At 37.6% G+C, this 23,111-nt stretch overlaps 1 protein-coding gene across 2 annotated transcripts in view; it reads left to right on the top strand.

The window, feature by feature from the left end:
* The window catches only part of SREK1IP1 (SREK1 interacting protein 1), a 211,021-nt gene that overhangs the window by 98,312 nt on the left and 89,598 nt on the right, over positions 1-23,111 (top strand). Inside the window, exons 1-3 of one of the 2 annotated variants that reach the window (XM_053701327.1) lie at positions 446-460; positions 17,771-17,845; positions 18,301-18,348. In XM_053701327.1, the coding sequence (XP_053557302.1) occupies positions 17,830-17,845; positions 18,301-18,348 (64 nt within the window). In that variant the 5' untranslated portion in view covers positions 446-460; positions 17,771-17,829. Of the gene's footprint in view, positions 1-445; positions 461-17,770; positions 17,846-18,300; positions 18,349-23,111 lie in introns of those variants that run through there. The other variant, XM_053701328.1, reaches the window with a different exon arrangement.

Below are 23,111 nucleotides of genomic sequence, written 5' to 3'. Positions count from 1 at the left end.
CTGGTTATACATTTGTAAGAACACTAGATGGCAGCGCTATTTTCTGCCATGTAGTGCTCCAGACACCTACCTAGGTATCTCTTCAAAACAGAATATCATGGAAAAAAGCAAATTTGATAATATAAATAAATTGGAAACTTTATTTAAAAGTGTATGCTGTCTTAAATTACAAAAGTAAATTTTGTGGTTTGATATCCCTTTTTAAATAGATTGTATATTAATTAATTTTGCCTTGATCATTATGTTTGCTGTAGAAGCAAAGCTAAAATGTTAAGAGACTGATAAAACAAGTGAACAAAAAATTAAAATGCCAAAACTGTTATTTAAAACTGAAGGTTTTGAAGTTGTAAAATAAATGTTAGGGTTTTTTTTTATACATTGTCAGCTGCCAACTTACTTACATTCTTGAGAAGAAAAGAGAGAAACAATGATGGCACTACATATGTTGTTGCCTAAATAGGTAAAAATCAAAGTCAAATATTACTATACATAGTAACTGGACTATATCAGAGTAATATGGGCTACTGGGAAGTGTGTACCTATATAGCACTCAACAACATAAGGATGTAATAGTATCAGTGGGAAAAAAATAACATTGTAGCATCCAGAATGAAGGTAAAACTTAAAAACCTCCTAATGGAGGGTATAATAGCTCAAAAATCCAGAAGGATTAAAAGAGGGCAGATGGTGTAATTCAATGTTAACTTCTTGTAAATAATAATACTAAGAATATCCGATATAAAATGTTTAACAATATATACTTAAAAAGTACACAAGGATATCATAAAATAATATCCACAGGTGTATAAAAATTCAGTACATATAGCGCTGATAGAATTAAAATAAAGAAATAACTAAGAAACCTTAAAGGTAATACCTATTTTAATTAACGCAACTTGTAGTTAAACGAACATAGAATAATAAAAACTTCAAAATGAAAAATGACCAGATTTAGCAAATTGTCTAAAACAATAATGTCCCAAATAAAAAGTCTTACAGAGTCCAGGTGGGTTCCGTGTGATCCAGTGTGCTGGGAGTCCTAATGTGTCCAATTGAGATTACTCCAAGTGGGGTTGATATGAAAAAATAGGAATAGAAAAATAAATAAATTAAAAATTAAAATGAAAAATCGTGTAAAAGCTAAAAAGGTGTTAAAAATGTGTAAAAAATGTGTAAAAAAGTGTATGGAAAATATAAAAAAATATAAAAAAAAATAAAAATGTGAGACAAAATGTGTAAAAAAAATTGTTGTGTAGAAAAAATGTGTAAAAAAAGGTGTGAATGGTGTGTGAAAGGTGTGTAAAAAAAAAGTGCTGGCCAAAAAACAGGTGTACACCTGGTGTAGTGATTGAAAAAAATCTACTAGGCAAATCCACCCAGTGAAGTGAGTTACTAATAATCAAAGATGTATTTCCAAAAAGTTAGTGAAAAATCCCTTTATTATTTATCCCAAGGGTTGAAAAAGTCCTAGACCTTATATCCAATTATATATTGTATCCAAATAGTTGATCAAATGTAAGGCTCTTCTTATGGGGAATCCCAAGTGCAATCCGCAAACGAATTCACAGCCCTAAAACAAGATAAAAATATAGTGCAATATAGCTAAAACCAAGTAGATAGATAGGTATTAAGCTTACCAGTATAATCTGAGCCGTGATATCAGAAGTGTCTACGCGTTTCTGTCCTCTCCTGGGACCTTTCTCAAGACATTTTATATCGGATATTCTTAGTATTATTATTTACAAGAAGTTAACATTGAATTACACCATCTGCCCTCTTTTAATCCTCTGGATTCCACTTTTAGCTTTTATACCCTCCATTAGGAGGTTTTTTAGCGCCCCCCCCCCCCCGCCACATATAATAACTACTAATTTGAGATCCGGTTGGGAGATCTCGGTTTTTCCTGGGAGGGGCTTCAAGTGGTAGCCATTTTGGCGCTGGAGATACCTATTAGCTATACGAAGGTAAAACTTAACTTTTATTAATTTTCTTGGTAAAGGAAAAATAGTGAAATAAAAACACAAGGGCAAGGCCACCTGTATTCCTAAGTACCGTTGTTTGGGTCAACTGTAAGGTATAAGTCGCGTACATACGATATACTTGTGCATAGCAGATAACACTGCCTTATTCACTGTTAGTCTGTCTATGGGTACCAATCCCAGAATTAACGGGGCATGAAATTCACATCTCCCACAGGGTGTAGTGTTACCGAATACTATTCTGCCGTAAGAAATGAATACCATAAATACTATCAAATATAATGCCTAAATAGGCTATATTTCTGACATTGCCCTAGATATATATTGTTGGAATCAGGAGGCTTTAAAAAAGGAGAGGGTGTGGTAAGTGTGCCCACGTAAATTAAATTCAAAATAATCTCACTGTGAAAATGCCTGGGTGTGTTAAGCAACACTAACAAATTGATGGCTCCAAGGTGCATCAATTACCAATAATAAGATATGAAGCATGAAAGTGTTTGCACAACACTCTGGGTGAGAATGCCGTGAATATACTTTAATCAAATAGGTCATGAAATACTGAGGTCAGATTCAGGAGAGCTGTGTGTGCAATGACAGACTATAATTTATATAAAAAATGTTGTATCGTAACTGCTGCCGGTTGCCACTACTAATCAATAACGGCTAGCATCCCTGGGTAATGTAGTAATGTATGATTCATAATACAACAGTAATATTTCCCCTCAGTAAGTCAAAGTCGGAGTGGTATTGTAACTAGGATAAGTAGATATTCAAAACTATACAGCAATCCGGTATTGTAATGCACCAAGACTAGTGTACACAAGGCTAAACTCACACTCACGGGAATGAACAACTTGCTCGATACTATTGTTATCCTGTTCTATGGCGATTTACCACCTGGGTGCAGCTTCTTTTAGCCCAGTAATGCTTTTCACAGAGAAGAACTTTCCTGTAGTATATCAGTCTGATCCCGCCTATTATGGTCAGTCCAGTGCCGAAATACCAGGCAATTCCTTTCTGAACAAGGAACACATCAACACCAGACGATCGTTTCGGCCTTCATTGGGCCTCGTCAGTGAGGTGTAGCCATATTCCTCTAAGCACACTGAGCAAGGAGTCCACGTCTGGTTTCCCCTTTTTCCCATAGGGAGACTAAATACACACAGAGAGAAGCACACTCACATGAACGAACAACCGGCTCAATACTATTGTTAGCCTGTTCTATGGTGATTTTCCACCTGGGTGCAGCTTCTTTTAGCCCCTTTTAACCCAAAAGGGGAAACCAGACTTGGACTCCTTGCTCAGTGTGCTTAGAGGAATATAGCTACACCTCACTGACTTTATCAAAGCAGTTCGCGAAACATGTTAGGGGGAGTAGGGACTTAGTTGTCTCTCTCCAGACTCTTAACATACTTTTTAACTTGCATTGGCAATTTCACCTGTAACCTATAGATATATTAGTAGTCATGTTGGTTAATAATAAATTTGCATTTGGCTGACAAATGGTGTCGCCGTAGTAATAGTCTTTACTTAGGTTAGGTGGCATTATATGAATTGTTGATATATACTACCATTACCTTGAGCTAAAATATGATGCTTAAAAGCTAGTGATTCCTTGATGGAAATACCTGCCTTCATATTACTTCAGCTTAATATCTGCTAATTCTTATGGGTAATTATTAGTCTAGACCGTCTGCCTGTTTCGGTTTATTTCTCAGTACCGATCGGACATATTCCATTATATAGAAATATATATATATATATATATATATATATATATATATATATATATATATATATATATATATATATATATATAAATATATATATATATATATATATACAGGGAGTGCAGAATTATTAGGCAAGTTGTATTTTTGAGGATTAATTTTATTATTGAACAACAACCATGTTCTCAATGAACCCAAAAAACTCATTAATATCAAAGCTGAATAGTTTTGGAAGTAGTTTTTAGTTTGTTTTTAGTTATAGCTATTTTAGGGGGATATCTGTGTGTGCAGGTGACTATTACTGTGCATAATTATTAGGCAACTTAACAAAAAACAAATATATACCCATTTCAATTTATTTATTTTTACCAGTGAAACCAATATAACATCTCAACATTCACAAATATACATTTCTGACATTCAAAAACAAAACAAAAACAAATCAGTGACCAATATAGCCACCTTTCTTTGCAAGGACACTCAAAAGCCTGCCATCCATGGATTCTGTCAGTGTTTTGATCTGTTCACCATCAACATTGCGTGCAGCAGCAACCACAGCCTCCCAGACACTGTTCAGAGAGGTGTACTGTTTTCCCTCCTTGTAAATCTCACATTTGATGATGGACCACAGGTTCTCAATGGGGTTCAGATCAGGTGAACAAGGAGGCCATGTCATTAGATTTTCTTCTTTTATACCCTTTCTTGCCAGCCACGCTGTGGAGTACTTGGACGCGTGTGATGGAGCATTGTCCTGCATGAAAATCATGTTTTTCTTGAAGGATGCAGACTTCTTCCTGTACCACTGCTTGAAGAAGGTGTCTTCCAGAAACTGGCAGTAGGACTGGGAGTTGAGCTTGACTCCATCCTCAACCCGAAAAGGCCCCACAAGCTCATCTTTGATGATACCAGCCCAAACCAGTACTCCACCTCCACCTTGCTGGCATCTGAGTCGGACTGGAGCTCTCTGCCCTTTACCAATCCAGCCACGGGCCCATCTATCTGGCCCATCAAGACTCACTCTCATTTCATCAGTCCATAAAACCTTAGAAAAATCAGTCTTGAGATATTTCTTTGCCCAGTCTTGACGTTTCAGCTTGTGTGTCTTGTTCAGTGGTGGTCGTATTTCAGCCTTTCTTACCTTGTCCATGTCTCTGAGTATTGCACACCTTGTGCTTTTGGGCACTCCAGTGATGTTGCAGCTCTGAAATATGGCCAAACTGGTGTCAAGTGGCATCTTGGCAGCTGCACGCTTGACTTTTCTCAGTTCATGGGCAGTTATTTTGCGCCTTGGTTTTTCCACACGCTTCTTGCGACCCTGTTGACTATTTTGAATGAAACGCTTGATTGTTCGATGATCACGCTTCAGAAGCTTTGCAATTTTAAGAGTGCTGCATCCCTCTGCAAGATATCTCACTATTTTTTACTTTTCTGAGCCTGTCAATTCCTTCTTTTGACCCATTTTGCCAAAGGAAAGGAAGTTGCCTAATAATTATGCACACCTGATATAGGGTGTTGATGTCATTAGACCACACCCCTTCTCATTACAGAGATGCACATCACCTAATATGCTTAATTGGTAGTAGGCTTTCGAGCCTATACAGCTTGGAGTAAGACAACATGCATAAAGAGGATGATGTGGTCAAAATACTCATTTGCCTAATAATTCTGCACTCCCTGTATGTATGTATATATATATATATATATATATATATATATATATATATATATATATATATATATATATATATATATATATATATATATATATATATATATATATATATATATATTGCTCTAGCTGGTATTCTGGCTGTGACCATCTAACTCACTTACCTTTAGCCTTGTGTACACTAGTCTTGGTGCATTATAATACCGGATTGCTGTATAGTATTGAATATCTACTTATCCTAGTTACAATACCACTCCAACTTTGACTTACTGAGGGGAAATATTACTGTTGTATTATGAATCCTACATTACCCAGGGATGCTAGCCGTTATTGATTAGTAGTGGCAACTGGCAGCAGTTACGAAACAATTTTTTTTTATATAAATTATAGTCTGTCATTGCACACGCAGCTCTCCTGAATCTGACCTCAGTATTTCATGACCTATTTGATTAAAGTATATTCACAGCATTCTCACCCAGAGTGTTGTGCAAACACTTTCATGCTTCATATCTTATTATTGGTAATTGATGCACCTTGGAGCCATCAATTTGTTAGTGTTGCTTAACACACCCAGGCATTTTCACAGTGAGATTATTTTGAATTTAATTTACGTGGGCACACTTACCACACCCTCTCTTTTTTTCAAGCCTCCAGATTCCAATAATATATATCTAGGGCAATGTCAGCAATATAGCCTATTTAGGCATTATATTTGATACCTTATAGTATTCATTTCTTACGGCAGAATATTATTCAGTAACACTACACCCTGTGGGAGATGTGAATTTCATGCGCGTTAATTCTGGGATTGGTACCCATAGACAGACTAACAGTGAATAAGGCAGTGTTATCTGCTATGCACAAGTATATCGTATGTACACGACTTATACCTTACAGTTGACCCAAGCAACGGTACTTAGGAATACAGGTGGCCTTGCCCTTGTATTTTTATTTCACTATTTTTTCTTTACCAATCCTATATTATAAAAGGCCAGGTATGTTTGTCAGATGCAGTCATGCGCAGTAGAGACTGCAGATGACAAACATACCTGGCCTTGAGCAGCATAGTGCGCACTGCGGAGGCTGCCTGGTGGGGGCATGGCTGGGCGTGCCGTGATGGGGGCGTGGCTGGGCGTTCCGTGATGGGGGCGTGACCGGTGGGAGAGACCAAAACAGAGGAGGGAAAGACCAAAACAGAGGAGGGAAAGAGAGAAAAAGCGAGCAAAAGAGTGGGAAGAGCAAAAGAGGGGGAGAGAGAGCGTAAAAGAGGGTTGAGAGAGAGCGCACAAAAGAGGGTTGAGAGAGAGCGCACAAAAGAGGGTTGAGAGAGAGCGCACAAAAGAGGGGGAGAGAGAGCGCACAAAAGAGGGGAGAGAGAGCGCACAAAAGAGGGGGGAGCGAGCGCACAAAAGAGAGGGGGGGGGGGGAGAGTTTAAAAGAGAGGGGGGGAGAGAGAGCGCAAAAGAGAGGGGAGAGCGTGCAAAAGAGGTGGAGAGTGCAAAAGAAAGGGGGGAGAGAGCAAAAGAGAGGGGTGAGAGAGAGCAAAAGAGGGGGGGAGAGAGAGCAATAGAGAGGGGGGAGAGAGCAAAAGAGGGGGGAGAGAGAGCAAAAAAGGGCGAGAGAGAGCGAGCAAAAGAGGGGGGAGGAAGAGAGCTGAAAAGAGAGGGGGGAGAGAGAGCGCAAAAGAGAGAGAGGGAGCAAGGGTTGGAACCGTGGTAAGTAAAAAATTGGCCCGTGTACACGGGCTTTAGGACTAGTAAAATTAATAAAAACATAATTTATGTAAGAACTTACCTGATAAATTCATTTCTTTCATATTAGCAAGAGTCCATGAGCTAGTGACGTATGGGATATACATTCCTACCAGGAGGGGCAAAGTTTCCCAAACCTCAAAATGCCTACAAATACACCCCTCACCACACCCACAAATCAGTTTAACGAATAGCCAAGAAGTGGGGTGATAAGACAAAAGTGCGAAAGCATAAAAAATAAGGAATTGGAATAATTGTGCTTTATACAAAAAAATCATAACCACCACAAAAAGGGTGGGCCTCATGGACTCTTGCTAATATGAAAGAAATGAATTTATCAGGTAAGTTCTTACATAAATTATGTTTTCTTTCATGTAATTAGCAAGAGTCCATGAGCTAGTGACGTATGGGATAATGAATACCCAAGATGTGGATCTTCCACGCAAGAGTCACTAGAGAGGGAGGGAAAAAATAAAGACAGCCAATTCCGCTGAAAATAATCCACACCCAAAATAAAGTTTAAATCTTATAATGAAAAAAACTGAAATTATAAGCAGAAGAATCAAACTGAAACAGCTGCCTGAAGAACTTTTCTACCAAAAACTGCTTCAGAAGAAGAAAACACATCAAAATGGTAGAATTTAGTAGAAGTATGCAAAGAAGACCAAGTTGCTGCTTTGCAAATCTGATCAACCGAAGCTTCATTCCTAAACGCCCAGGAAGTAGAAACTGACCTAGTAGAATGAGCTGTAATCCTTAGAGGCGGAGTTTGACCCGACTCGACATAAGCATGATGAATTAAAGATTTCAACCAAGATGCCAAAGAAATGGCAGAGGCCTACTGACCTTTCCTAGAACCGGAGAAGATAACAAATAGACTAGAAGTCTTTCGGAAATTCTTAGTAGCTTCAACATAATATTTCAAAGCTCTAACTACATCCAAAGAATGCAATGATCTCTCCTTAGAATTCTTAGGATTAGGACATAATGAAGGAACCACAATTTATCTACTAATGTTGTTAGAATTCACAACCTTAGGTAAGAATTTAAAAGAAGTTCGCAACACCGCCTTATCCTGATGAAAAATCAGAAAAGGAGACTCACAAGAAAGAGCAGATAATTCAGAAACTCTTCTAGCAGAAGAGATGGCCAAAAGAAACAAAACTTTCCAAGAAAGTAATTTAATGTCCAGCGAATGCATAGGTTCAAACGGAGGAGCTTGAAGAGCCCCCAGAACCAAATTCAAACTCCAAGGAGGAGAAATTGACTTAATAACAGGTTTTATACGAACCAAAGCTTGTACAAAACAATGAATAACAGGAAGACTAGTAATCTTTCTGTGAAAAAGAATAGAAAGAGCAGAGATTTGTCCTTCAAGGAACTTGCAGACAAACCTTTATCCAAACCATCCTGAAGAAACTGTAAAATTCTAGGAATTCTAAAAGAATGCCAAGGAATTCTAAAAGTATGCCAAGAAAAATGATGAGAAAAAACACCAAGAAATGTAAACCTTCCAGACTCGATAATATATCTTCCTAGATACAGATTTACGAGCCTGTAACATAGTATTAATCAGAGAGTTAGAGAAACCTCTATGACTGAGAATCAAGCGTTCAATCTCTATACCTTCAAATTTAAGGATTTGAGATCCTGATGGAAAAAAGGACCTTGTGATAGAAGGTCTGGTCTTAACGGAAGATTCCACGGTTGGCAAGTGGCCATCCGGACAAGATCCGCATACCAAAACCTGTGAGGCCATGCTGGAGCCACCAGCAGAACAGACGAGCACCCCTTAGAATCTTGGAAATTACTCTTGGAAGAAGAACTGGAGGTGGAAAGATATAGGCAGGATGATACTTCCAAGGAAGTGACAATGCATCCACTGCCTCCGCCTGAGGATCCCTGGATCTGGACAGATACCTGGGAAGCTTCTTGTTTAGATGAGAAGCCATCAGATCTATTTCTGGAAGTCCCCACATTTGAACAATCTGAAGAAATACCTCTGGGTGAAGAGACCATTCGCCCGGATGTAACGTTTGGTGACTGAGATAATCCGCTTCCCAATTGTCTATACCTGGGATATGAACCGCAGAAATTAGACAGGAGCTGGATTCCGCCCAAACCAGAATTCAAGATACTTCTTCATAGCCAGAGGACTGGGAGTCCCTCCTTGAATATTGACATATACCACAGTTGTGACATTGTCCGTCTGAAAACAAATGAACGATTCTCTCTTCAGAAGAGGCCAAGACTGAAGAGCTCTGAAAATTGCACGGAGTTCCAAAATATTGATTGGTAATCTCACCTCCTGAGATTCCCCTTGTGCTGTCAGAGACCCCCAAACAGCTCCCCAACCTGTCAGACTTGCATCTGTTGAAATCCCAGTCCAGGTTGGAAGAACAAAAGAAGCCCCCTGAATTAAACGATGGTGGTCTGTCCACCACCTCAGAAAGTGTCGAACAATCGGTTTTAAAGATATTAATTGAGATATCTTGTATAATCCCTGCACCACTGGTTCACCATACAGAGCTGAAGAGGTCGCATGTGAAAACGAGCAAAGGGAACCGCGTCCAATGCAGCAGTCATAAGACCTAGAATTTCCATGCATAAGGCTACCGAAGGGAAAGATTGTGACTGAAGGTTTCGACAAGCTGAAACCAATTTCAGACGTCTCTTGTCCGTCAGAGACAGAGTCAAGGACACTGAATCTATCAGGAAACCTAAAAAAGGTTACCCTTGTCTGAGGAATCAACGAACTGATTGGTAAATTGATCCTCCAACCATATTCTAGAAGAAACAACGCTCATAAAAGACTGGAAAGGTTCTTTCTAGTGAAAATGAGCAAAGGGAATTGAATCCAATGCCGAGGCCATAAGACCTAAAACTTCTATGCATATATAGCAACTGAAGGAAATAATAGAGACTAAAGGTACCGACAGACGGAACCCAATAGAATTATCCCTTGTCTGATAGAGACAAAGACAGTGACACAAATGTTCTGGAAACCTAAAAAAAGGTGACCCTTGTGTGAGGAATCGAGAGCTTTCGAAAAAAAGATCCTCTAACTATGTCCTGAAGAGCAAGTGAATCATATGAGATTCCGCATCCTCAGAAAATAATCTGAATGAAAACAGAAAAATGAAAATATGCATTTATTGTATCTAATGAAAACAAATAATGCTATCAATGACCATAAAAAGGCAAAAATAGTTTGAATAAAACTCCAAACCCGGTTCCTAAAAAAAGAAACTGGAAGAAATACCCCAGAAGATTCCAGGTCTGAGCAGCGCTTGAACCCCATGGGTGCCCAGCCATGCTTCAACAGTACCCAAAATATATAGGACAGAAACACACTTAAAGAAAGTGTTAGCCTTACTGGAATAAAATCAAAGAAATTTGGACAAAATAGAACCAAATTATTTTCAAAGAAGTCTTAACCTGCCCCTTACCAGCCAAGCTGGAATACTGCACGTACATCGCAATATTAGGGAGCTGATTTCGAACCCCAATTACAAACATGTTACTTGGGAAAGAACTCAGGAATTCGTTCCTTAATAAGAACAATTAAACTAGTATAAGCTTAAAGTTTAAGTCTTAGAACTCAATCTTGAAGCCCAGAGTAACAGTTAAGAATTGAATCCAATTATAAAAACAAATAATTGATTATCTTAGAACAAAATTCTTCTAGCTAAAATAGCTAAAGACCTAGATTATCCCTCATTTGCGAAAATATTCAATAAAATGAAGACACAAATGGAATTATTAGCATGATAGTCCAGTTTAAAGGACCAGTCAATACAGTGGACTTGCATAATCAATAAATGCAAAACAACAAGACAAATGCAACAGCACCTAGTCTAGTAAATGTTGTCCTTTAACAATGCTAAAATAAATCATAATCTGATACTTGATCTTAAAGTAAACCATAAAAAATGAATCAATTGCAATATCCAAATAAATCACAGGACCAAGAAAAGTACCTGAAACTAAATAATTTTCCATAAATAAGATACAACTATCTAAAGGAAAATAAATACTATTTTGCTATAGAAACAATAGCATAATTAGTAGAAGTAGAGATAGCCCCAATAAATTGGAGAACCCTCCAAATTGAATTTAACTGCTGGCAAATAATATAGTTTAAAACCTTTGAAAAAGGAATAAAAGAAAATTCTCAGCCTATTCCATTCCCTAGAATGGGGAATTGGAAAGAAAACCTCTGAAAACACAGAAGAAATAAATAGGCAGAAATAGTGTCAGCTAGTCTTAAATAACTAGTTACCTTAATATCCAAAATAATCAACACCTTTTCAACAAAGAACAAATGTACTTTAATAATCGAAAAATAATAAAAAAGTAGATTTGTTAGTGTCAATATCTGATGAAGAAAATTTCTGAAAGAGAAAAACATCATCAGAGAAGGATAAATCAGTATGTTGTTGGACATTTGAAACTTCAATAATTAAAAAAGAAGTGAAAAAGACCTAAAAATTTTATTAGAAGGCACAAAGTCAGACAAAGCCTTTAAAATAGAATCAGAAAATATTTCTTATAAATCTTCTAAATATTTCTTGTACATAAAATGTAAGAATGGAAATATATAAAGCATAAACACTAATGGATTCTGCATGTAAAAGTATATCATAATACCTTATTACAAACCATAGCTAAAGATAAACATTTATAACATTTCAAATAAATGAACTTAGCTTTGGTAGAACTGAAACTCAGTTAAGCGTTTTTCCAGAAGTGGCTTCTAATTCAGGGACAAACTGAGACATCTTGCAATATGTAATAGAAAAAAACAACATATAAAGCAAAAATGATCAAATTCCTTAAATGACAGTTTCAGGAATGGGATAAAAATGACAATGAACAAGCTTCTAGCAACCAGAAGCAATAAATAATGAGACTTAAATATTGTGGAGACAACAATGACGCTCAAATTTTTTAGCGCCAAAAAAGCCGCCCACATTATTTGGCGCCTAAATGACGCAAAAACGTCAAAAAAATGACGCAACTTCCGGCGACACTTATGACGCCGGAAATGACAAAAAAAATTTGCGCCAAGAAAGTCCGCGCCAAGAATGACGCAATAAAATGAAGCATTTTCAGCCCCCGCGAGCCTAACAGCCCACAGGAAAAAAAGTCAAATTTTAAGGTAAGAAAAAAATTATTTATTCATATGCATTATCCCAAATATGAAACTGACTGTCTGAAATAAGGAACGTTGAACATCCTGATGAATCAATGCAAATAAATATTTAAACACATATATTTAGAACTTTATATAAAAGTGCCCAACCATAGCTTAGAGTGTCACAGAAAATAAGACTTACTTACCCCAGGACACTCATCTACATGTAATAGAAAGCCAAACCAGTACTGAAACGAGAATCAGTAGAGGTAATGGTATATATAAGAGTATATCGTCGATCTGAAAAGGGAGGTAAGAGATGAATCTCTACGACCGATAACAGAAAACCTATGAAATAGACCCCGTAGAAGGAGATCATTGAATTCAAATAGGCAATACTCTCTTCACATCCCTCTGACATTCACTGCACGCTGAGAGGAAAACCGGGCTCCAACCTGCTGCGGAGCGCATATCAACGAAGAATCTAGCACAAACTTACTTCACCACCTCCACAGGAGGCAAAGTTTGTAAAACTGATTTGTGGGTGTGGTGAGGGGTGTATTTGTAGGCATTTTGAGGTTTGGGAAACTTTGCCCCTCCTGGTAGGAATGTATATCCCATACGTCACTAGCTCATGGACTCTTGCTAATTACATGAAAGAAAGTTAAGTTTTTAACTTCCTCATTCCGGATGCTACAATGTTATTTTTTCCCACTGATACTATTACACACTTATGTTGTTGAGTGCTATATAGATACACACTTCCCAGTAGCCCACTGGTCTTTTGTGTTACTTACATTCTTGTATGCCTGAAAGAAAGCAATACACAGGTTGCTCTACCGTAGGTTTATCTAGGTACATGAAAGTCAAAATTTAAAGGGCCATAATACCCAAATGTTTAAACACTTGAAAGTGATGCAGTATAGCTGTAAAAAGCTGAAAATATCTCCTGAACATCTCTATGTAAAAAAGAAAGATATTTTACCTCAAAAGTTCCTCAGTAGCAACATCCCATTGTAAAGGACTTCTAAGCAGCATTTTAGTGTGTCTGTCCTGGGACAGCTTAGGGGATGAGCCTCATGCACTCTCATATTATTTCCCTATTCAGCTTACAATGAAATCTCATGAGAGTTAAGTGAAATCTCATGAGATCACAGTAAAAGAGTTCATGACCTCAGCACTGCTGATGCTGATTGGCTGCTGTTCATTTCTTCATTTTTTTTTTTTACCTGCAGCTGGGCTGCAGCTGAGTATAACTTTTTACACAGAACCTACTTTGCTGAGCTGAGGAGATTGTAAGGTAAATATCTTCCTTTTTTACATAGAGATGCTCAGGTGATATTTTCCTGTCAGCTTTTTACAGTTATACTGCATCAGTTTCAAGTGATTTAGCATATGAATATTATGTCCCTTTAACTTTCATGATTCAGATAGAGCAAATAATTCTAAGTAACTTTAAAATTCACTCCTGTGATTAAATGTACTTTATCTTGGTATCAATTGTTGAAAAGCATATGCACATATCCTCAGCAATGCACTACTGGGAGATATCTGGTGATTGGTGCTTTTTGTTCGTTTAAACCATTTAAAGCCCTTCTTCCAACACAGCACAATGTCCTATAATTTTATTTTATATCAAGTTTGCAAATTTATTCACTTATCGCAAAATTTAAAGGGACATTATTCACTTGATTTTTCTTTGCATAAATGATTTCTAGATGATCCATTTATATAGCCCATCTGGGAGTTTTTTTTAACAATGTATAATTTTGCTGGTTTTCAGACTCCTAACTAAGCCCCAAAGTGTCAGATGTATACCTGAGTTTACAGACCACTGCTGGCTCCTGTTTGTCTAAACTGCTTTTTCATATTCAGGGAAGGGGGGGGGGAGAGTGAGTATCTGCCCCCATCCACTTTCATTGGGTGTTCCAGCTAAACTCATAAATTTGGAGCTTCTAAGTAAGTTTTTAAAAGGTTTTATACAGGATGTTTAGATCCGTATCTGTGCATATTCTTTATAGTAGTGTCTATTACATGCAGTTATATGAAAATTGGTGTATACTGTATTTAATCTATAATAGTAACATCACAAGGTGGCTTTCAATCAGAGATTGACAATCCAGGAAAATTTGATTGGGGGGATTTCATTGCATTTGTCCCATTTTTCCAATTCTCTGACCTTTTGCTTCTCAGTGAATGCACTTCCATGATCACCCTTCCACCTTTATGGGCATTTCTTAAACTGCCCCATGCAGCAGTTATTTGTAGAGCCTCCTCTTCCTGTTCCTTCAATGTGAATGTATCATTAAGACATGGGTATCTATAGTCCGCAGCCCTAGATAATAAAACAGTTGGGTACTACATCTACCAACATGCAGTAGTTGAAGCTGGCCAATCGCATCTGAGGTCAATTCTCATTCTAGTAATTTTCCTCTGCCTCAAAATCTGTGCACTGTGAAATATAAATTCCTTTTGGAGATACAAAGACTCTGGTTAGTCAAATATTATGTTCTCCGTCTATTCTTCTATTGTTTTATTCATGTTACACAAGATTCAGAGTTTAATAAACGGTCAATATTAGCCATTTCTAATATTTGTAAAGAATATATATATTTCTTGGGACATAAATAGGCTATGATTTGATCAAATATAGTAAAAAAAAAAAAAATTGAAAATTTCTGAATAGTTTTCAGATTAGAACAGCAAATCAAATATAACTATTTCCTTTCAATACTTTTATGTTTATCTGAACGTTGCAACATTTGGAGGTCGATTTTATTAAGCTGCGGTGGACAGGGGCTTAATACCACTGCTGCTCTTGTGCAACACCACCCCCTGCCCGTGCACAGCTAATCACGCGTGGGCAGGAGCTGTCGGACGAGCGTTAGGGGGTCGAAGGCTGGTGAAAGCCTTTTGATTAATCGACCGCTTAGTGGCAAATGATGAGTTTAAGGGACATGAAACTCAAAATTATTCTTTCATGATTCAAACAGAGAATACAATTTTAACCCCTTAATGACCGGACCATTTTTCAATTTTCTTACCCTTAATGACAATGGCTATTTTTACATTTCTGCAGTGTTTGTGTTTAGCTGTAATTTTCCTCTTACTCGTTTACTGTACCCACACATATTATATACCGTTTTTCTCGGCATTAAATGGACTTTCCATTTACCGTTTTTCCATCATATCTTATAATTTACTATAAAAAAATATATAAAATATGAGGAAAAAATGGAAAAAAACACACTTTTTCTAACTTTTACCCCCAAAATCTGTTACACATCTACAACCACCAAAAAACACCCATGCTAAATAGTTTCTAAATTTTGTCCTGAGTTTAGAAATACCCAATGTTTACACGTTCTTAGCTTTTTTTGCAAGTTATAGGGCCATAAATACAAATAGCACTTTGCTATTTCCAAACCACTTTTTTTCAAAATTAGCGCTAGTTACATTGGAACACTGATATCTTTCAGGAATCCCTGAATATCCCTTGACAGGTATATATTTTTATTTAGAAGACATCCCAAAGTATTGATCTAGGCCCATTTTGGTATATTTCATGCCACCATTTCACCGCCAAATGCGATCAAATAAAAAAAATTGTTCACTTTTTCACAATTTTTTTCACTAACTTTAGGTTTCTCGCTGAATTTATTTACAAACAACTTATGCAATTATGGCACAAATGGTTGTAAATTCTTCTCTGGGGTCCCCTTTGTTCAGAAATAGCAGACCTATATGGATTTGGCGTTGCTTTTTGGTAATTAGAAGGCCGCTAAATGCTGCTGCACACCACACGTGTATTATGCCCAGCCGTGAAGGGGTTAATTAGGGAACTTGTAGGGAGCTTTTAGGTTTAATTTTAGCTTTAGTGTAGTAGACAACCCAAATTATTGATATAGGCCCATTTTGGTATATTTCATGCCACCATTTCACCGCCAAATACGATCAAATAAAAAAAAACCTTAAATTTTTCACAATTTTAGGTTTCTCACTGAAATTATTTACAAACAGCTTGTGCAATTATGGCACAAATGGTTGTAAATGCTTCTCTGGGATCCCCTTTGTTCAGAAATAGCAGACATATATGGCTTTGGTGTTGCTTTTTGGTAATAATAAGGCCGTTAAATACTGCTGCGCACCACACTTGTAATATGCCCAGCAGTTAAGGGGTTAATTAGGTAGCTTGTGGGGTTAATTTTTAGCTTTAGTGTAGAGATCAGCCTCCCACCTGACACATCCCACCCCCTGATCCCCCCCTGACCCCCCTCAAACACCTCACAATTGTCACCGCCATCTTAAGTACTGGCAGAAAGTCTGCCAGTACTGAAATAAAAATATTTTCTTTAATTTTTTTTATTTTTTGGCATAAAGTCTGCAGTGATAGATCCCCCCCTTACCCCACAACCTCCCTGATCCCCCCATACATCTTTCTAACCCTCCCCCTCTGTCTATTTGCCGCCATCTTGGGTACTGGCAGCTGTCTGCCAGTACCCAATTTGCCCCCCAAAATAGTTTTTTTAACTTTTTAAATATACAATATTTTTCTGTAGTGTAGCTAGCCCCCCTAAATAATATTCAACCCTCCCCCTCCCAGATCCCTTAATAAACAAACGAGATGCCACTGCATCTAGATCGATCGTTTTTCCAATTGTTTGTACGCACACCCGCCCCCCCTTTCCCCCCCGCCGCAACCGCAGCACCGGCAACAAATGAAGATAAGTTACCGTCGGGTATATTTTACTGCTTAGATGTGATTATAGGTAAATGCAGCAACCGACCCACCAACTCATTTGAATACATACATAGCCGATGCAGATGGGGCCACAGAGTGGCCCTTTCTGCATCGGTATGTAAAATGGGGGATTGTAGTGATGCCTCAATATTGAGGCATCACTACAATCCCTTGTAAGCAGCTGGAAGCAATCATGATCGCTTCCAGCACTTAAGGCAACAGAGGACGTACCAGGTACGTCAGCTGTCATTAAGGGAAGTTTTTCCTATGACGTACCTGGTACGTCCACTGTCATTAAAGGGTTAAACAACATTTCAATTTACTTTTATTAGTTGATTTGCTTAATTATTAAGGTTTTGTTTGTTTAAAAAATAGCAATGCACATGGGTGAGTCAATTACACGAGGCATCTATGTGCAGCCACCAATAAGCAGCTCTGATCCTATTTTTATAAATGCTTTTCAACAAATGGTATCAGGAGAATGAAGTAATTTAGATACATTGGAACGTTTTTTAAAATTGCATGCTCTTTCTAAATCATGAAATAAAAGAAAAAAAGTCAGTTTTATGTCCCTTTAAAGCAACATGTTTGAAAATAGATGCATTTATAGGGTTGATAATAATAAAGTAATTTTTAAGAGAAACACTAGTTACAGTGTGATTTACACGGCAAGTTTCTTTGTTTCCATTATTAGTCAGGGGAGAAAAAAAATAGAAAAATAAAACAAAAATATTTTTAACAATCTTGTCTCTACCCTCCCCAGCCGACTGACTAAAGAATATAGAGATGGGTGAATTTACAGTAACATAGGAATTGGAGAAGATGGAGAGAGCATTTGGTGATTTTCCCCCCCCCCCCCCCCCCAATACAAGGCTTAACTATTCGCCACTTTATTATAATTTTCATAGAGTAAAGCTGTTTTTTACTATTATTTCTAATAACATAAATTACCCTTTTTCTCACTTTTTTTATCTGAGAAGCTTTGATTGTAAATCACACAGCAAACTATAGGAATATGTAAATTTAATTGTAGGAACAGCAATCACAGCTTTAATCTATTTTTGAGTCAGAATGTGCTAAATGTGCATTAATAATAGAATCATTGGTGTAAATAATATGACCCTAAGCAAATACAATACAATCTGTTACAGTGTTTATGTAAATCTTGGTAACTCATATTTTCTGGATATCATTTTTAATATTGGCCTGAATTTAATATTGGAATATTGGGTTGTATATTTTTCAGTAGCTTGATATTCAATAATTTTTTTTTTATATAATTTTTTTTTAAAGGTGTGAATAAGGATAATATAAGAGCGGGCTGTAAGAAGTGCGGATATCGTAAGTATTTTCTATTATTTATAAAGCATCAATATTTTATGCTTTTCTATATGGAAGTTCATTGTATTATTTACATGAAACAATGCTAAAGATTTTAAAACAAACAGTGGAGATCTCAGCCATTAAGCACAGTTACTGGTTAAAGGGACATGAACTTAAAAAAAAATTAGACAGCATACAATTTAAATTTTTTCCCAATTTACTATTATCAAATTTACTTTGTTCCTTTGGTATTCTTTGTTGAGATACCTAGGTAGGTGTGTGGAGCACTACATGACAGGAAATAGTGCTGCCATCTAGTGCTCTTGTGAATGTATAACATTCTTACAAACCTGCTTCCATAAAGTGTTCCAAACACATGCACACTCCTAAGCTTACATTCCTGCTTTTCAACAAAAGAAACCAAGATAACAAAGACAATTTGATAATAAAAGTAAATTTTAAAAAGTTTTTTTTCATGATTACCTGAAAAAATGTGGGACTCAAGTCCCCTTTTAATGCACTTTAATCCAAAAGTACACTACACAGGTTGAAAGATAAAGATGTTTACAGTCTAAATCAGGGATCGACAAATCTTATTAATATTTAAGAACCAGTAAGAATATTTAAGAGTCAGACATACTTTTAGGGGCCAGACAGTGGTATTTCTATATAGATAGAATAGCTCTTAAAGTTAGGAGCCATGAGTAAAATTCTAGGAGCCACTGGCTCCCTGGCTTCTGAGTTTGTCAAGCTTTGGTCCAAAGAAATGTGTGAAACACAAGGGGAGTGGAGCAAATGTATAGGTTGATAAGATATGTGTGTGTTTAGGTCAGAAAATATCTTTATTAAAATCTGAAGGAAAAGAGTGAGAGAGAATTGCTTTGACAGTAGGTGTTTGCAGACAGTGGCCACACAAATAGATTTAACAGAGAATATGATGGCTAGGGAATAAGAGGTTATATAAATGTATTATTTTTTTCATCTACAATCCTCATTAACGGGCCAGATTTTCATGATAACTGAATTAGGGCACAGGTGAAATAATCAGCTGGTGGGTGAGAGCAGGTTAGTAACCATGGTTACTGATCAGCTGATTATTTTACCTGTGCTGTAGTTCAGCTATTATGAAATCCTGGCCTGTAAGTATGTTCTTAGGACTGGAGTTAAAAAAACAAACAAAAAAAAAAGCACACTAGTGTAGATATGTTTCTTAGGCATTAAAATGAGCTCATTAGTGTTTCCATCATGCAAGGCTTCTTTAAATCATTTTTTCAGCCTTGATTCAATTTTAATTATTTGGAAAATTCTTAATGATTAAACCCATGGAGGACTGAGACACTAGCCAAACTACAAGTTATTGGCTGCAATTACCTTATTTCTGGTTGTACAACATTGTTTTAATATAACGCCAGGTACTAGATATACATATTATTTCTGTCAATGGTGGGACCTAACTCTGAAGATTTTTTTTCTCCTGTTAAGTGTAGTCAGTCCACGGGTCATCCATTACTTATGGGATATTAACTCCTCCCTAACAGGAAGTGCAAGAGGATCACCCAAGCAGAGCTGCTATATAGCTCCTCCCCTCTACGTCATACCCAGTCATTCTCTTGCACCTAACTAATAGATAGGATGTGTGAGAGGACTGTGGTTATTAAAATTAGTTTTTATTTCTTCAATCAAAAGTTTGTTATTTTAAACAGCACCGGAGTGTGTTGTTTTTTCTCAGGCAGCATTAGAAGAAGAATCTACCTGAGTTGTGTATGATCTTAGCGGACGTAACTAAGATCCATTTGCTGTTCTCGGCCATTCTGAGGAGCGAGGTAACTTCAGAACAGGGGACAGCGGGCAGGGTTCACCTGCAAGGAGGTATGTTGCAGTATATTATTTTCTAAGGAATGGAATTGACTGAGAAAATACTGCTAATACCGATGTAATGTAAGTACAGCCTTAAATGCAGTAGTAGTAACTGGTATCAGGCTGATATGTGTGTATGCTTGCACTGAAGTATTTCTGGGGAATGGCACTTCACTAAGAAAATACTGTATATATATAACTTATAGCCTCTCTGCAGTGAAAGCGACTAGCAACAGGCTTTTTATTAACATCTCATATATTTATATTTAAAATGTTTACTGGCATGTTAATCGTTTTTTCTCTGAGGTACTTGGTGAAAAAATTTTTCATGGGCATTATTTTTCCACATGGCTGTCGTTTGTTTTGAATAAAATCAGTTTACTGAGCTTCCCCACTGTTGTAGTATGAGTGAGAGGGGCCTATTTTGGCGCTTTTACTGCGCAGTAAAAATTCAGTCACAAGTCTTCCTGTTCTCCCTGCATGATCCAGGACGTCTCTACAGAGCTCAGGGGTCTCCAAAACTAGTTTTGAGGGAGGTAATCACTCACAGCAGACCTGTGAGACTGTGCTTTGACTGTGATAAAAACGTATATATTTTTATTGGTATCCGTTTTTTGGTATTAAGGGGTTAATCATCCATTTGCTAGTGGGTGCAATCCTTTGCTAAATTAATAAATTTAATGTGAAAATTTGGTTTCTATAACTAATCCGGTTCATGTTATTTCAACTGTGACAGTTTTTTGTGTGCTTCTTAAAGGCACAGTAACGTTTTTTATATTGCTTGTAAATTTATTTGAAAAGTATTTTCCAAGCTTGCTGGTTTAATTGCTAGTTTGTTTAAACATGTCTGACACAGAGGAATCTCTTTGTGCAATATGTTCAAAGGCCAATGTGGAGCCCAATAGAAAATTGTGTACTAATTGCATTGATGCTACTTTAAGTAAAAGCCAATCTGTACATGTAAAGAAAATTTCACCAGACAACGAGGGGGAAGTTATGCCGACTAACTCTCCTCACGTGTCAGTATCTGCATCTCCCGCTCAGGAGGTGCGTGATATTGTGACGCCAAGTACATCAGGGCGGCCATTACAAATCACCTTGCAAGACATGGCTAATGTTATGACTGAAGTTTTATCTAAATTGCCAGAACTTAGGGGTAAACGCGACCACTCTGGAGTGAGAACAGAGTGCGCTGAAAATACTAGGGCCATGTCTGATACTGCGTCACAATTTGCAGAACATGAAGACGGAGAGCTTCATTCTGTGGGTGACGGATCTGATCCAAATAAACTGGATTCAGACATTTCAAATTTTAAATTTAAGCTTGAGAACCTCCGTGTGTTACTAGGGGAGGTATTAGCGGCTCTGAATGATTGTAACACGGTTGCAATCCCAGAGAAAATATGTAGGCTGGATAAATATTTTGCGGTACCGACGTGTACTGACGTTTTTCCTATACCTAAAAGGCTTACAAAAATTGTTAACAAGGAGTGGGATAGACCCGGTGTGCCTTTCTCACCCCCTCCTATATTTAGAAAAATGTTTCCAATAGACGCCACCACACGGGACTTATGGCAGACGGTCCCTAAGGTGGAGGGAGCAGTTTCTACTTTAGCTAAGCGTACCACTATCCCGGTGGAGGATAGCTGTGCTTTTTCAGATCCAATGGATAAAAAGTTAGAGGGTTACCTTAAGAAAATGTTTGTTCAACAAGGTTTTATATTGCAACCCCTTGCATGCATTGCGCCTGTCACGGCTGCGGCGGCATTCTGGTTTGAGTCTCTGGAAGAGACCATTAGCTCAGCTACATTGGATGAGATTACAGACAAGCTTAGAGTCCTTAAGCTAGCTAATTCATTTATTTCTGATGCCGTAGTACATTTAACTAAACTTACGGCTAAGAACTCCGGATTCGCCATTCAGGCGCGCAGAGCGCTGTGGCTTAAATCCTGGTCAGCTGATGTGACTTCTAAATCTAAATTGCTTAACATACCTTTCAAGGGGCAGACCTTATTCGGGCCCGGTTTGAAAGAAATTATCGCTGACATTACTGGAGGTAAGGGACATGCCCTACCTCAAGACAGAGCCAAACCAAGGGCTAGACAGTCTAATTTCTCCAACATAGGTGTGTCCGGTCCACGGCGTCATCCTTACTTGTGGGATATTCTCTTCCCCAACAGGAAATGGCAAAGAGCCCAGCAAAGCTGGTCACATGATCCCTCCTAGGCTCCGCCTACCCCAGTCATTCTCTTTGCCGTTGTACAGGCAACATCTCCACGGAGATGGCTTAGAGTTTTTTAGTGTTTAACTGTAGTTTTTATTATTCAATCAAGAGTTTGTTATTTTGAAATAGTGCTGGTATGTACTATTTACTCAGAAACAGAAAAGAGATGAAGATTTCTGTTTGTATGAGGAAAATGATTTTAGCAACCGTCACTAAAATCCATGGCTGTTCCACACAGGACTGTTGAGAGCAATTAACTTCAGTTGGGGGAACAGTGAGCAGTCTCTTGCTGCTTGAGGTATGACACATTCTAACAAGACGATGTAATGCTGGAAGCTGTCATTTTCCCTATGGGATCCGGTAAGCCATGTTTATTAAGATCGTAAATAAGGGCTTCACAAGGGCTTATTAAGACTGTAGACTTTTTCTGGGCTAAATCGATTCATTATTAACACATATTTAGCCTTGAGGAATCATTTATTCTGGGTATTTTGATATAATAATATCGGCAGGCACTGTTTTAGACACCTTATTCTTTAGGGGCTTTCCCAAATCATAGGCAGAGCCTCATTTTCGCGCCGGTGTTGCGCACTTGTTTTTGAGAGGCATGACATGCAGTCGCATGTGAGAGGAGCTCTGATACTTAGAAAAGACTTTCTGAAGGCGTCATTTGGTATCGTATTCCCCTTTGGGCTTGGTT

The sequence above is a fragment of the Bombina bombina genome, chromosome 2 (genome assembly GCF_027579735.1).
Source record: "Bombina bombina isolate aBomBom1 chromosome 2, aBomBom1.pri, whole genome shotgun sequence".
NCBI classification, from domain to species: Eukaryota; Metazoa; Chordata; class Amphibia; order Anura; family Bombinatoridae; genus Bombina; species Bombina bombina.
This window is presented reverse-complemented; position numbering and strand designations above follow the sequence as displayed.